Genomic DNA, 12,155 nt, shown 5'->3' on the forward strand with positions numbered 1-12,155 from the left:
CCACTTTGTGTCAGGGAGTTAACCGGTAAGTAGCCAATATCACATTTCTAATGTGCTCTGCTTTGATTAGATTATATGCACCCACATGCTTACTTTGGCGTCCTTTCAAGGGCACTTTGAATAAGCAAACACCGTTTGTCATCAAGTCATTGTAGTCTACTGTCAGTTTGGAAGAAAAATGAATCGTAATCAGATTACAGACACTCCTTTTCTACACAGAGTAACAGTAACAGCCCTCTTATTTGTCCAGTACAGGTGCCTGCATCACAAAACTGTTACACCATCAAGCAACAGCAAGAAGTCACTGCAGCTGATGAAAAACTATTTAAATTGAGAAACAAAAGTGCTTTCACCTCTTACACCAGACACAGAACAGCATCCACACATAAAAGCTATCAGTTGTTATTAGCCAACCAGCTAAAGTATTAAGTCACAACATATGCCTCCGTCTTTTATTATCCTGGCACACAAGTAGGCGTGCCAGGATAAGAAAGATAACACATTAAAGTGGAAAGATTAGCCTGAGTAACAGGCCAGAGTAAGACTGAGTAAGCTTTGCAAAAGCCTGAGGCACAGGACATTTATCTAGCTGCTGTTTACTTCCCCAAGGACACTTTGGTTAATGACTGCCCACTTTAAAATCTACTGGCTTTTATTTTGCTGTATAGTTGCTGGACATGCATGCAATTTAACCGCTATGGGAATGTTCAGTCAAAGGGTCGGACAACTGACAACGGCTTTCCTCTATAGCCGGAGCTGAGAATCTAACACATAAATCCAGGAAACTTTAACTAAAGGTTACATCTACAAGTAACTAATTACAATTACAATAGTATAACAAGTAATCAAGAGGAATTAAATACGTGGACTTCCTTATTCTTATTTATCTACATAATTACCATGGTTGATTTCAAAGCGTGAACAGTCACGTTGACCCATTCATTAAATATTTGTGGGAAAGTGCAGCGTGACGACGTCAAATGATAATAACACAAAACACTCATCATCCACCATCCTGCAGCATCTGACTGAAGCCTTAAATACTGTGCATAAAAATATTTATGTGAAACACACACTGCACAACCACCTGTGTCACAAGACAAGGCGTGAAACTTGCACTGAGATACTAACGGTACAGTTTGGTATACTTTGTTGTGTATTTTGTATGTTTTTGGACAAAGACACCATAGTCGTCATTTTCCTACGTACGTGTCCACAATACATTTTAAATCAAGCAATCAAGATGGAACTGACTTTCAGTTTTCATTCCACAGTTTCAAAAAAGAATTGCATTAACTGTTTACAGACATTGTTAAACCTTTAAGACCTACCACAGAACCAAGTCCGCCAGAGCTTATATTATATTTTTACCTGCTGTGGAGCCATTTTTGGGAGCACTTCAAGTTGCTATACATCAATACAACCATTATAGCCCAAATCTTAATAATATGTCTGCATTATGTGCATAGCAATTACATAAAACTGCAAAGAATGCGATAAACTACAAAAAATTGAAAATCGTTTTTGTTTTTTTAACATATATTTCTAGTTAGAGAAATTTAAGAGGCTTATCCCTCAAAACTGTAAATACAAAAAAGTTGCACAAAATAGTTTCCCACCACAGGAAACTTAATTTAAGTGTCTTCATAGTTTTATTTTTGAAATACACCAATTTTTATACACTGCAGGAAAAACGAAAATAAATATTATAATGCAAATTTGCAAAAGAAAGCAGCATCTGCATCAAAATAAACTATTTCCAGCTGTGCAATATGAGTCCTAAGCATCCCAGAAACCACACAGAAAGTCATAAAGTCAAAGATAACTTTTAAAAACACCAGTATAGGCTCATAAGGCCACGATGGTAAAAAACTACATTTCCGCAAAATGACGTCACTTCCGGTTTCGGGCAGGTCATGGCGGACATGCGATAGTTCGCGCTGATGGACGGAGGAAGTGTTACAAACAGCTGATCGGATCAGCAAAGCGTGTTTCTGGAATATTATGTTTTTGTTCCTGCGAGTGCTTTTTATGCAGTTTTTGCAAAGCTGTATGTGGAAGGAAACTGTGACCGAGGACAAGCTGATGGCATCAGATGTAAGTACAACTCCTCCGGTTTCATATGCAGAAAAAATTATTGCGCTAGCTTACGTGGTTGCAGAACACCCGGATTTAAAAATAGTTACGCAAAATGGAGCGTGCCGGCTCTGACCGGTTTTAAAGGGTTAAACCCAGTCTCTCATTTCCATCATCTCTACAGAAACGACACCCATTCCAATTATTTTAAAGCACCGCCTTTGATGAAGCAATCAATGTGCTGTGGGTTGGTGTCTTGCAGCGTCTATCACCCTCAGACCAATGTGTTGGTGGAGCAGCTGGATAAAACTCCACAATTCTCAAGGATGAATGCATTTGGGATCACTGCCCAGACCCTCTGCTGTTGGGAGCTACACCAGGCCTCCACAGGACTTTCTCCCTTTGAGTTACTCTATGGCAGGGAGCCGCGGGGGTGTTTAAAGAAAACTGGGAGGAAAGTCCAAGCCTACCTAAGAAATACATTCAATAAGTTCTGGACTAAAGCTACACACAGTGGGGAGGTTGTCATTGGAGAACAGGAACCCAACAGAGGGGCTAGGCCCAGACCATCTTTACCAAGAGGTAAAGTGCTGTGCTGCTCCCTTCCTCTAACTCAAAGTTACTCGCCAAGTGGCAAAGAGCCATGGTGGGGGACGCTGACCTCCTCAAAGCATCGAGAGAAGCTAAATCCACTTCTCTGGCGAGCCTGGTGAAGGGAAAAAATAAGCTGGGGCCGGGGACGCCATGTTTCACTATTCCCACCTCCCTCCATTGTGAGGACTATCTCACACAGGCCCAGAGAGCGGATGTTGCTGCAATGCAACAGCGTTTTGCAGATGTGTTCTCCATCCTGCCTGGTTGTACCACTCACATAGAGGACAATTTTGACAGGTGCCCTGGCGTGATGGTGTGCTCACGGCCCTATCAGTTACACAAAAGACAAATTGTTAAGATGGAAAAGGCGGAAGTGCTGAAAATGGGACTAATAGAAGATTCACGCCCCACAGTTTTTGTGGTGAAGAAAGATGGGTCTATATGGTTCTGTGTTGACTACCATAAGACCTGAACGAGGTCTCACAGTTTCATGCGTATCCCATTCCCCGGGTCGACGGGGTGGTTGATTGCTTTCGCCATTACCTCCTGGGGCGCTCTTTCACCATCTGGTCAGATCAAACCCTGCTGCAGTAGCATGAAGCATGAAGCATGCCAACAGCCAGATCACCCAGTGCTATCTGGCCTTACAGCCTTTTAAGTTCAAGCTGGTCCATAGGCTGGGGGTACACATAGTCACTGCTGATCATGGTGGGCTAGGCTGCACGGCTCCCCGGCCTAAGTCAGAAGTGGGGGTATGGGACAGGGTGTGGTCTGTGGCTCAGCTGCAGGGAAGGGGAGGAGCAGTGGGTTCACGGTGTGGCGTCATCAGCTAATTATGCGTCTTCTGATGATAGAGCAGTGATTGGCTGAGCTGGAGTGTGGCAGCTGGAAAGGTGTGGAGTGGACTGACTGAAAAACACTGTAAATAAACATACACTTGGGTGTGGTTTAGCTCAGTGGGATGAGCGGGCAACCGTATGCCATATGGCTGAGAGCGGCGGGCCCGGGCTCAGGGTTTGAGTCCGACCCGCGGACACATCCCCCCCTCACTCTCTCCCTCTGCTTTCCTGTCAGTCTTCACTGTAACTATCCAATAAAGCCAGAGAAAGGCCTAAAAATAATCATTTAAAAATAAACATTTCATTGGCAACGAGAATATGATTCCCAGAGTCTCGTGAAAACATGAATATTGATGTTTAGCATGATTTAAACGTGTGTGTTTGTGTCATCGTTTGATCATTTTAATGATATATTTGCTTTTCTTACCACAACACATAGAAAGCTTTGTAGCTAATTATAAACACTTTTTACATGGAATACCTCATTGAGAATGCTTTCCAGTGTGGGAGGTGTGTCCACTTGTGGAATGTCAAACTCCTTATCATCAATCTGAGAACAAAAGTCAAACAGAAACATACAGGATCAGAACGCTGCACTAGTGTCTCGGTGTCATGCTTTAACTTATCATGTACACAATGCATTTTAGCACAACACAAGAGAGCATGCAGCACAATTATGACTGCAATTTATAATAATCAATTGTAATTTGTGACTGAACATTCTTCAAACTAAGCTTTGCTTTGCAAGGAAAACACATTTGTGAGCAGCAGAGTTGAGTATGTGGGTAGTGCCCATGCAAAACCAGCTTGTTTTGCTATTTACTTTATTTGTTGTTTGGTGCTGTTTGATGCCCGGAGTCTAAAGAATCAAGCTACATTTGCAACTTAACACTTTTTCCATTTAACAAACTGGAGCTTCAGGAGCATGTGGAAGTTTTAATCACTGGACTGGTTCAGGACAGTCTGACTGTGGAAGCCGAGGCCAAAGGTGCTTAAGCCACATAAACCACCTGTGTAAAGAGCTGCAGACTGCAGTTTACAGACTTATCCCGTCCAGCCATTACAACTTAAAGGAAAGTTTTCACTGCTGTTATTGAGTCTGAAGGTTGATTTTATATGGACAACAGCTGATGCACTTCTGCCCATGAGGAGCACAGACTTCATTTCTGCTGCTCCTCTAAATTTCTTCTCTGTAAGAATTATGAGTCTGTGTGCTAAAAGAATTATTTGACACTATTTCCCTTTTTCAGCAGATCGAGCTCCTGCAGACTCCAGATGAAACGTCCACTCTGTGTGGCTCTCACAGCAAACACTCGGTCACATCCAATAGAGACGACTGTGCTGCGGTTTGCAGACACGTGTAACAAAGCTTCCATACACAGCTTTGCATAATGGACACATGTAACGACAGCTGCTCCATCCTGAACTCTCTGCTCTTTAAGCCCAACATACATGACAAGTACTGCACTCTGTGTGTACACATGCTTAGATGCAGCTGACCAACAGATGGCAGCATTAGATAGCTACACTGTATTATGACAGCCTTCCATAAATATGTGCTAAGGTTACAATGCAGGGCTATGTTACTAAGATTACTTTACATGACAGCAGCACAGTGTCTTGTGAAGCCTGTTAGGAATGTCTCAGTTGAAGGAAGAGACCCTACAGAGTAGAAAAGCACATTTTAATTACTGCTGAAACACAGTCCACTGTGTAATATCATAATTAGGGGCAGATCCTTCTGACAGAGAGCAGAACGAAAAGCAGTCAAAATCCAGAATGAGCTTTGACTGTCCTCATGAAGCCAGAAGACTCCTTGAAAAGCTGCTGACTGTCTAACTCCAACTGAGGTTGTAGGCTTCAGGAGGCAGCTAACACAAAGAAAGAGCTCAAAGCCCAAAGCTGCTTTTCCATTTATGGATCAATTTTCTGATACTTACTAATGGAAGATTTGTTTTCTTTCAGTTGCCGTCTCTTTTGTTTCTCTTAATGCAGGCAAATGCTTGTGCAATTAAATTAAAAGAACCCATCTTTTTGCCCACATTGTCTAGAAAGTCTTGCTCCTCAAGCAAACAGCAGCCAAATGGCCAATCTAGCAGGATCCCCTAAGAACTTGCTATTACTTCATCATGATTTAATCACACAGCTTGATTCACTGAACACAGATTCAGGTGCTGGAAACATTTCCCAGGACATTTCTTTGAGATTGACATGATAGAGCTGGTGCAGTACAATGCAAATGTCCCATCACGTCCCAAAGCTGCTCTGTTTGGATCTGTTGGCTGTTTAGGCCATCTGAGTACAGTGAACTCATCATCATATCTGAGCTGATATGAGATGGTGTTATCCTCCTGGAAGCAGCCATCAGAGAATGAGCACAGTGCTGTCATAAAGGGATGCTCTTGTGCATATCGTGGTTGTAACAAGTGGTGACTGACTTCTTCTTGCATTCCTAACAGCACGAAGCAGACTCGCCATTCTTCCCAGTCCTTTGACAACAGCAACTCCCAGGGAAATACCCAGGAAATTATGCACTAAATTCATACCATGTGATTGGCTGATTTAAGAATTCCCATTCAAATGCAGTTAAACAATTGTACTTAATTGTACCCAATGAAGTGGACAATTAGTGTTTCTTAGGAAAATCTGAGATCATGTATTAGAAGAACTAAAAAGAAATGCATCTGTGCACTGAAGGTGTTTTTGCAGAGGACAATGAACACTGTTTTATACAAGACGAATGCTGAGAGTGTAAAAAATGTCATTTAAAAATGCAACAGCTCATCTTTTGCTTTTAAAAAAGGAACATTCTCCTTAAAACTGACCACAGATGCACCGATCAGCCAGGGACAAGAATCTTCACCATGTTTTGGGCCCTGACCAGTGACGGGCCAGGCAGCCTCGCATATATTATTATGAACCATTTGATTTTAAGCATGCACAGCACTTGCTCAGCGGCACAATGTCGCTCACACATTCACAGAACAAGCTAACATGTGGTTAGCGTGGAAGCTCTTTGCTGTGAGTGCAGAAACAAAGCAAACTGCAAAAATGTGCGTGACAACAAACCTCATCAGACACTAAATCACGTTCAGTCAGCTGAACTTTAAAGATGGTAACAAAGTGGATACAATTAACAACATCCAGAGCTCAGAGGCAGCTAGCCTCGTCATGAGGACCCAAGAAGGTTAAAGGACAACTGGGGAGAAAACGAAAAAAGCACTGATTTCCTGTTATATGCTGAAGTTAGAAACCTCTGATGGTAAACGATGGACGCACTTGACATTTGTTTTGTTACAAAAATCTCTGCACTTGCTTTTGTCTGGTGAGGTAAAGGTGGGAGGCTGTACACCAGCTTATTCTCTCTTCATCTGCTGCAGCTCTCCAGTAGCAGTGCATGTTTTCAGTTGTTTCAATGACAGAAGATCATGGAGCTTACAGCACTTTGGGGAAAATTAGAATTATTTCTCTTTTTATAACAAATATTTTGCATTGAAGAAAAGTTGTTGGGGTTTTTTTGCTTTTCTTTAATGTCAGTTATAGCTCTTAGAAAGAAAACTGGAATCTGCAAAAAGGACCAGGTCAAACTAAGGAAAAGAGAAAAGCAGAAATCGGATGATCTCTATGACTGTCTTATTGCCAGTCTGGGGAATCGATGTTTTCGTTTAGATAAACTGTGCCACGTCCCGACAGCACAGTGAGAACTACTTGATTACATCCCAAAAGGTTGATTCTGCTCATCTGGACGTAAAACCAGTTCATTCTAAGCGTGTGCAACACATTAACTTTTGGGGATTTCCTCACCTGGATGATTGCGCATGCGTCACATGACAGCTGTCACACTTTAACATACAGCCTTGGTCATAAATGGGCTCACCAAGCTCACCTTGAAAACAGTAATGCTGGTATGGGCTTTCATCACTACATTACATCATATTATGCAATTTGAAAAAGTGTAAACAAACAGGCGCCACTGGGCCTCATTTTGAGCCATCGGAGGATAATCATGATCGTTATTAACACGGCGTTTCTGCCCGTTCACGTCAGAGGCCCGTGCGTTGGTGATTTATTGCAGTCGCATGTCATTCTTTCACACCTAGATCAAGGTGTAGTCCAGCTCTTCATGCACCTGTAAACGTCACCGCTGTCAGCTGAACTACACCCCAGCGGAGTTCGTGCTCCCGCTAACCCCACACAGCAAAGCAGGACGAATAAAGAGCCTCTCACCGAGTCCACCTCCATCAGGTTCAGCTGGGAAGAGGCAGACAGTAGGCTGTGGGAGTCCGGGGAATGCGACATGTCTCTGTTTACACGGACAAAACTCGGACCGCTGCAGAAAACAGAGGCGCTTTCCGTATATTGATCTACGCATGCGCGACAATGCGTAGACAATTCAAATCGGAACTCGAAATGGGTTTTACGCCCTTCCTTTCACAATAAAAGCGCAGGACTTATACAGTGAGTGAACTCGGCTCAATCCTCCCAGTGACCCTGTGGACCAGTGGAAATAAAAGGATGGACAGACATTACCTCGTTAAATGAACTCTGGCTATAAAGCCTATTTAATGATCAATGAAAAAAATGTTTAAAACAAACTTTTAAAAGTAACTGCACAAACAAAGAAAAATTTGTGTAATTACCAATCAAATCATAAGAAATATTCACTGATATTGTATAATACGTGTCTCTTTAGTTGTACACTAAACATATTTCACACAAAATATTTTCATCTGTTTTAAAAAATACAGTAATATATGCTTATGAGGTTTGGCTTGAATTCAAACTCTGCTTTGTACATTCTGCATTTCAGAAAAAAATCACAAAGAAAATTCCTTATAAAATGCACACACAAGAAGCTTAAAACTCTCCTGCAACTGAAGAGTTTTAACTGATGTAAGGAAAGACAACCACTTTGTAGAAACAAGCAAAAAATAGATGCAGCTACTGAGGTATTTTAATCAGAATCTCAATCATAAATTCTTTTCAAAATAAAAAATATATGTAGATTTTATAAAGGATAGTAAAATCACTGTCTCACTCCCTGGGGATGGTATGTGTTCCTCAAGCTCCTCGCGAGTTTGAGGGATCTGTGCATCTTAGCTGATCCTAGGACTGCACTCTTCTGGACAGAGACCTCTGATGTTGTTCCTGGAATCTGCTATAGCAACTTTTCTACTTTTGGGAGTTATAGCTCATAATGTTCCTATTATCACTGAGACCTTCCTTCAACATCTGCTCCAACTGGTCCTGCAGTCCCTGGTAATTCTCTGGTTTCTCTTTTCTTTCTTCAGACTTTATCCTTCAAGCTCGGGTCCTCTACCAGACGCCTGGGAGCTTGACAATCCTCCGATCCTCCACCTCTCTGTCAGCCCTTGGTATTTTTCATTGATCATTTATTTCGAGCATTTGCGTACATATAAACAAAATAGAGCATGTATACAGGAAGGAAAACACTGTCTCCTAGTACAACAGGTGCTCGAAAAGGAGTGAGAAGAAGTAATTCTTATATATCTGTGAAGGTTCTCAGTTATCCAGGTCATTGACGCTTTTCTTTCCAAGGAGCTTGCAAAGAAAAGCGTCTGGACTTCTTTAAGTTGCTTGAAGACGTTTCACGTCTCATCCGAGAAGCTTCTTTAGTTCTAAGGTCAAATGGTGGGGAGCCCCAGATTTAAGCCCAGTGGGAGTGTCCGCCTGCGGAAAATACAGAGACATGCTACAAATGTGCTCACAGAGAGAACTCAGAGAAACCAGACAGACATGGGCACGTGACTGGGTAAACAAACACGAGGACACTCATAAACAAACCAGAAATCTATCATAAATAACAAACTCAGAAGCACTAGAAAACTAGAACACAAATATCGCATACTTTCAAAGAAATAACCCAAAATTCCAAAACCAAACTGAAAATACTGGGTCAGTGATCCAGGACCATGACAGGGTGCTCTGCTGAGCAATCTAAATCCCTCGATGATCCCAGCTCAGCCACAGGTACCCACAGTTTAACATCACTGTCAACACTGCAGGAGACTCTGGAGACAGACTAAGGATGAACATATGTAGTCTCCACTCTTACAGTGTTCACAGGTCAGCATCTGTGTTTCTTCTGATATTTAGTAAAAACTTGTCTTAAGCTGTAATGCAATACAGCATTAAAGCTGTTAATCCATCTGCTGGATCATGGATAGAGAGCTGGAAGTGTACGGAGGTGGAGTCCTGCTCCTAAATGAAGTTTTCCCTTTGACTGTCTTTTTAATTCCCTGAAGCAGCTGGTTGCAGTGGAAGCTTAGCGTCTGTTTCAAACACATTTTTGAAAATATTTTCTTCTTGGCCTTTTATTGGCTTTATTGACAGAGACAGTGAAGAGATGACAGGAAGGAAAGCAGGGGGAGAGAGGAGGAAGCGATTACGTCTTTAAGGCATCTCAAGCATGCTCAATCATCCAGGTAAGTAAATTTCCAAAAGTTCTTTCTGTTAATCTGGAAATCTGGAACTCACATCACTTAGTAATGACAACAACATTATCATCCTTCCGGCAGACAAGGGGTGTCGTGGTCTGGGTGGTTTTCCACAGCATCAGCTCCTCCCCACTGGGTGGAGTCTTTGTTGTTCCTCACCTGATGGCAATCGGACCAGCAGTATTTATGACCGGCGCACTCAACTGGTCTTCGCCAGATTATCTGCCAACTTTACCTCTGAAAACCACCTACCAAGCTCTCCTGGATACCAGTTTGCTGCCAACGGTAACCCCTCTCCGTTTTGGAGCTGCCATTCTCTCCTGCCTGCCTCCCTGCATTGCATGCAGCACCCACCTGGACCTCTCCTGCCTCCCCCCTCCACGCAACCCCCACCTGCAAGCTTGTAAGACAGCTCAGTGTACTATTTTTTTAGATTCACTCGCAACCCTCTGTGGGATTCCCCTGACTGCTCTGTCCTCTGTTTCAGTGCCCGGGCCCGCCACAGTTTTCCCTGCCATCTAGGTTTCACCACAGTATTTTTCTCTCGCCTCAGACATCTAGTTTATGTTCATTGATTCTAGTCTGCACTTTCTGTTAGCCTCTGAGCATTGTAAAAATAAAGTCTCTTTTCGTTACACCTCACCCCTGGCCTCCGGTTTTGAATCTGCGCTTGAGTCCATCCCATGTCCACGGGCCACTGCGCCTGACAAGGGGAGGTGCACAGTTTTGCTAAACCAGAAAGACTATCATGAGAAAATACTTATGAGCCCCTGAAACGAGACCCAGGAAGTGGCTACAGGAAGGATAGACTGTCTGAGGCAGTTAGAACAAGACGAGGCTACTACCTCATACCACAGGCTGCACCCAGGGGAAGCTACACCAAGTCTGTACGGGTTCAGCTCAACACTGCCATTATTGTCCCTCACATAAATATTGTGAATGTTGACATTGTTGACATTGCCATCACTGACACGGTCAACATCTGGTTCATTCATTCATTCCATGAATGAATGAATGAATGAATGAACCAGCCTCCAAAAATGTTATTATAGATACCAAGATAAAGATTGTTCAGTAAGAGTGCACTATTAGGTTCATAAGCTGGTCCCTGATCTCCTCTTGGAAACATTTCTGGGTTAACCTGTCGGCCTCCAAGATCATTTTATCTTTTAATTAGCATTCATAGCTGCTGAAAATCAGTTATTCATCAACTTCAAGACTGAATACATGTGCTTACCATTACGGTTATTTAGTGATCCATCTGCTCTTCCACTCATTTTGACTACAAGGAACACAAAACAACAATGGTCACTAAACCTCAACTCAGAATGTTCAGAGAATTTGCTTTTTTGTGATAACTTCAGGCTGCGTCCACACGTACACGGCTATGTTTGAAAACGGAAAAATCCTGTCCACATGTGCAGTTTTGAAAAAATATCTCCTTCCACATGTAAACTCTAAAAACAAAGTCAAACACTGTCAAGAACACGCCAAATCTTAACCGTGTAGAAATGTTGGCCAATCAGAAGTCTAGAAGCCTGGGAGGAAAACCTCTCAAAACCTCACGTACTTCTGTACAATGTAGCTGCCATCACCAGTGTGTGAGTGTGTGTGTGAATGGGTGGATGACTGAATGTAGTGCAAAGCGCTTTGGGTCCTTAGGGACAAATACAGGCCATTTGCCATTTCTGAAAAGTGTTTTTCTTTTCCTGGAAAAGCCGCTAATTTTGTGTTACTTTCACGTGTCTTCATCCTTTCAAATGTTAATAACTAAAGACAGCATTTTGGCTAGAATACACTCACAACTTTGGAATGGGCAAAATGCATACAGCATACATAAATGTATTTATTTATTTTATTAAATTTATTCCAAACCGACGTCAGGATTTGGGTTGTGAGAGCGTCTGTGTAGAAGCCCCGTCTGATGCGCGCTCTGATGCCTCTGTCTTTCTAAATGGAGGCACAGTAACTGTGTGTGTATATGTCAGCATGTATAAACTGCAGATACTAAGATTAACAGCAATAGTATTTTGTCACAGCGTGACGTCAAAAACGGCGCACACCTTTCAGTGACTCAATCTGCTGTTTAGGTGTGGACGAAAGCCCCAAATGCATTATTTACATTTTTTTTAATTTATTCCAATAGTTCCTGTAAAGTTCTACTCTAAGAGATTCGTCTCGGCCTTCA

General features: G+C 42.4%; 1 protein-coding gene across 3 annotated transcripts in view; it reads right to left on the reverse strand.

Moving 5' to 3' along the window:
* Window positions 1–7,868, reverse strand: part of vps8 (VPS8 subunit of CORVET complex) — a 77,142-nt gene extending 69,274 nt beyond the window's left edge. For all 3 annotated transcript variants that reach the window (XM_085243087.1, XM_085243086.1, XM_085243088.1), the window contains exons 1-2: window positions 7,737–7,868; window positions 3,991–4,059 (exon numbers count right to left, since the gene is read on the reverse strand). In XM_085243087.1, the coding sequence (XP_085099213.1) occupies window positions 3,991–4,059; window positions 7,737–7,808 (141 nt within the window). In that variant the 5' untranslated portion in view covers window positions 7,809–7,868. The remainder of the gene's footprint in view (window positions 1–3,990; window positions 4,060–7,736) is intronic.
* Between the last annotated feature and the right edge of the window lie 4,287 nt (window positions 7,869–12,155).

Source organism: Mchenga conophoros, linkage group LG13 (assembly GCF_057382185.1).
Source record: "Mchenga conophoros isolate Kocher_MC1m ecotype Shallow Benthic linkage group LG13, M_conophoros_male_GT1.1, whole genome shotgun sequence".
Classification (NCBI taxonomy): domain Eukaryota; kingdom Metazoa; phylum Chordata; class Actinopteri; order Cichliformes; family Cichlidae; genus Mchenga; species Mchenga conophoros.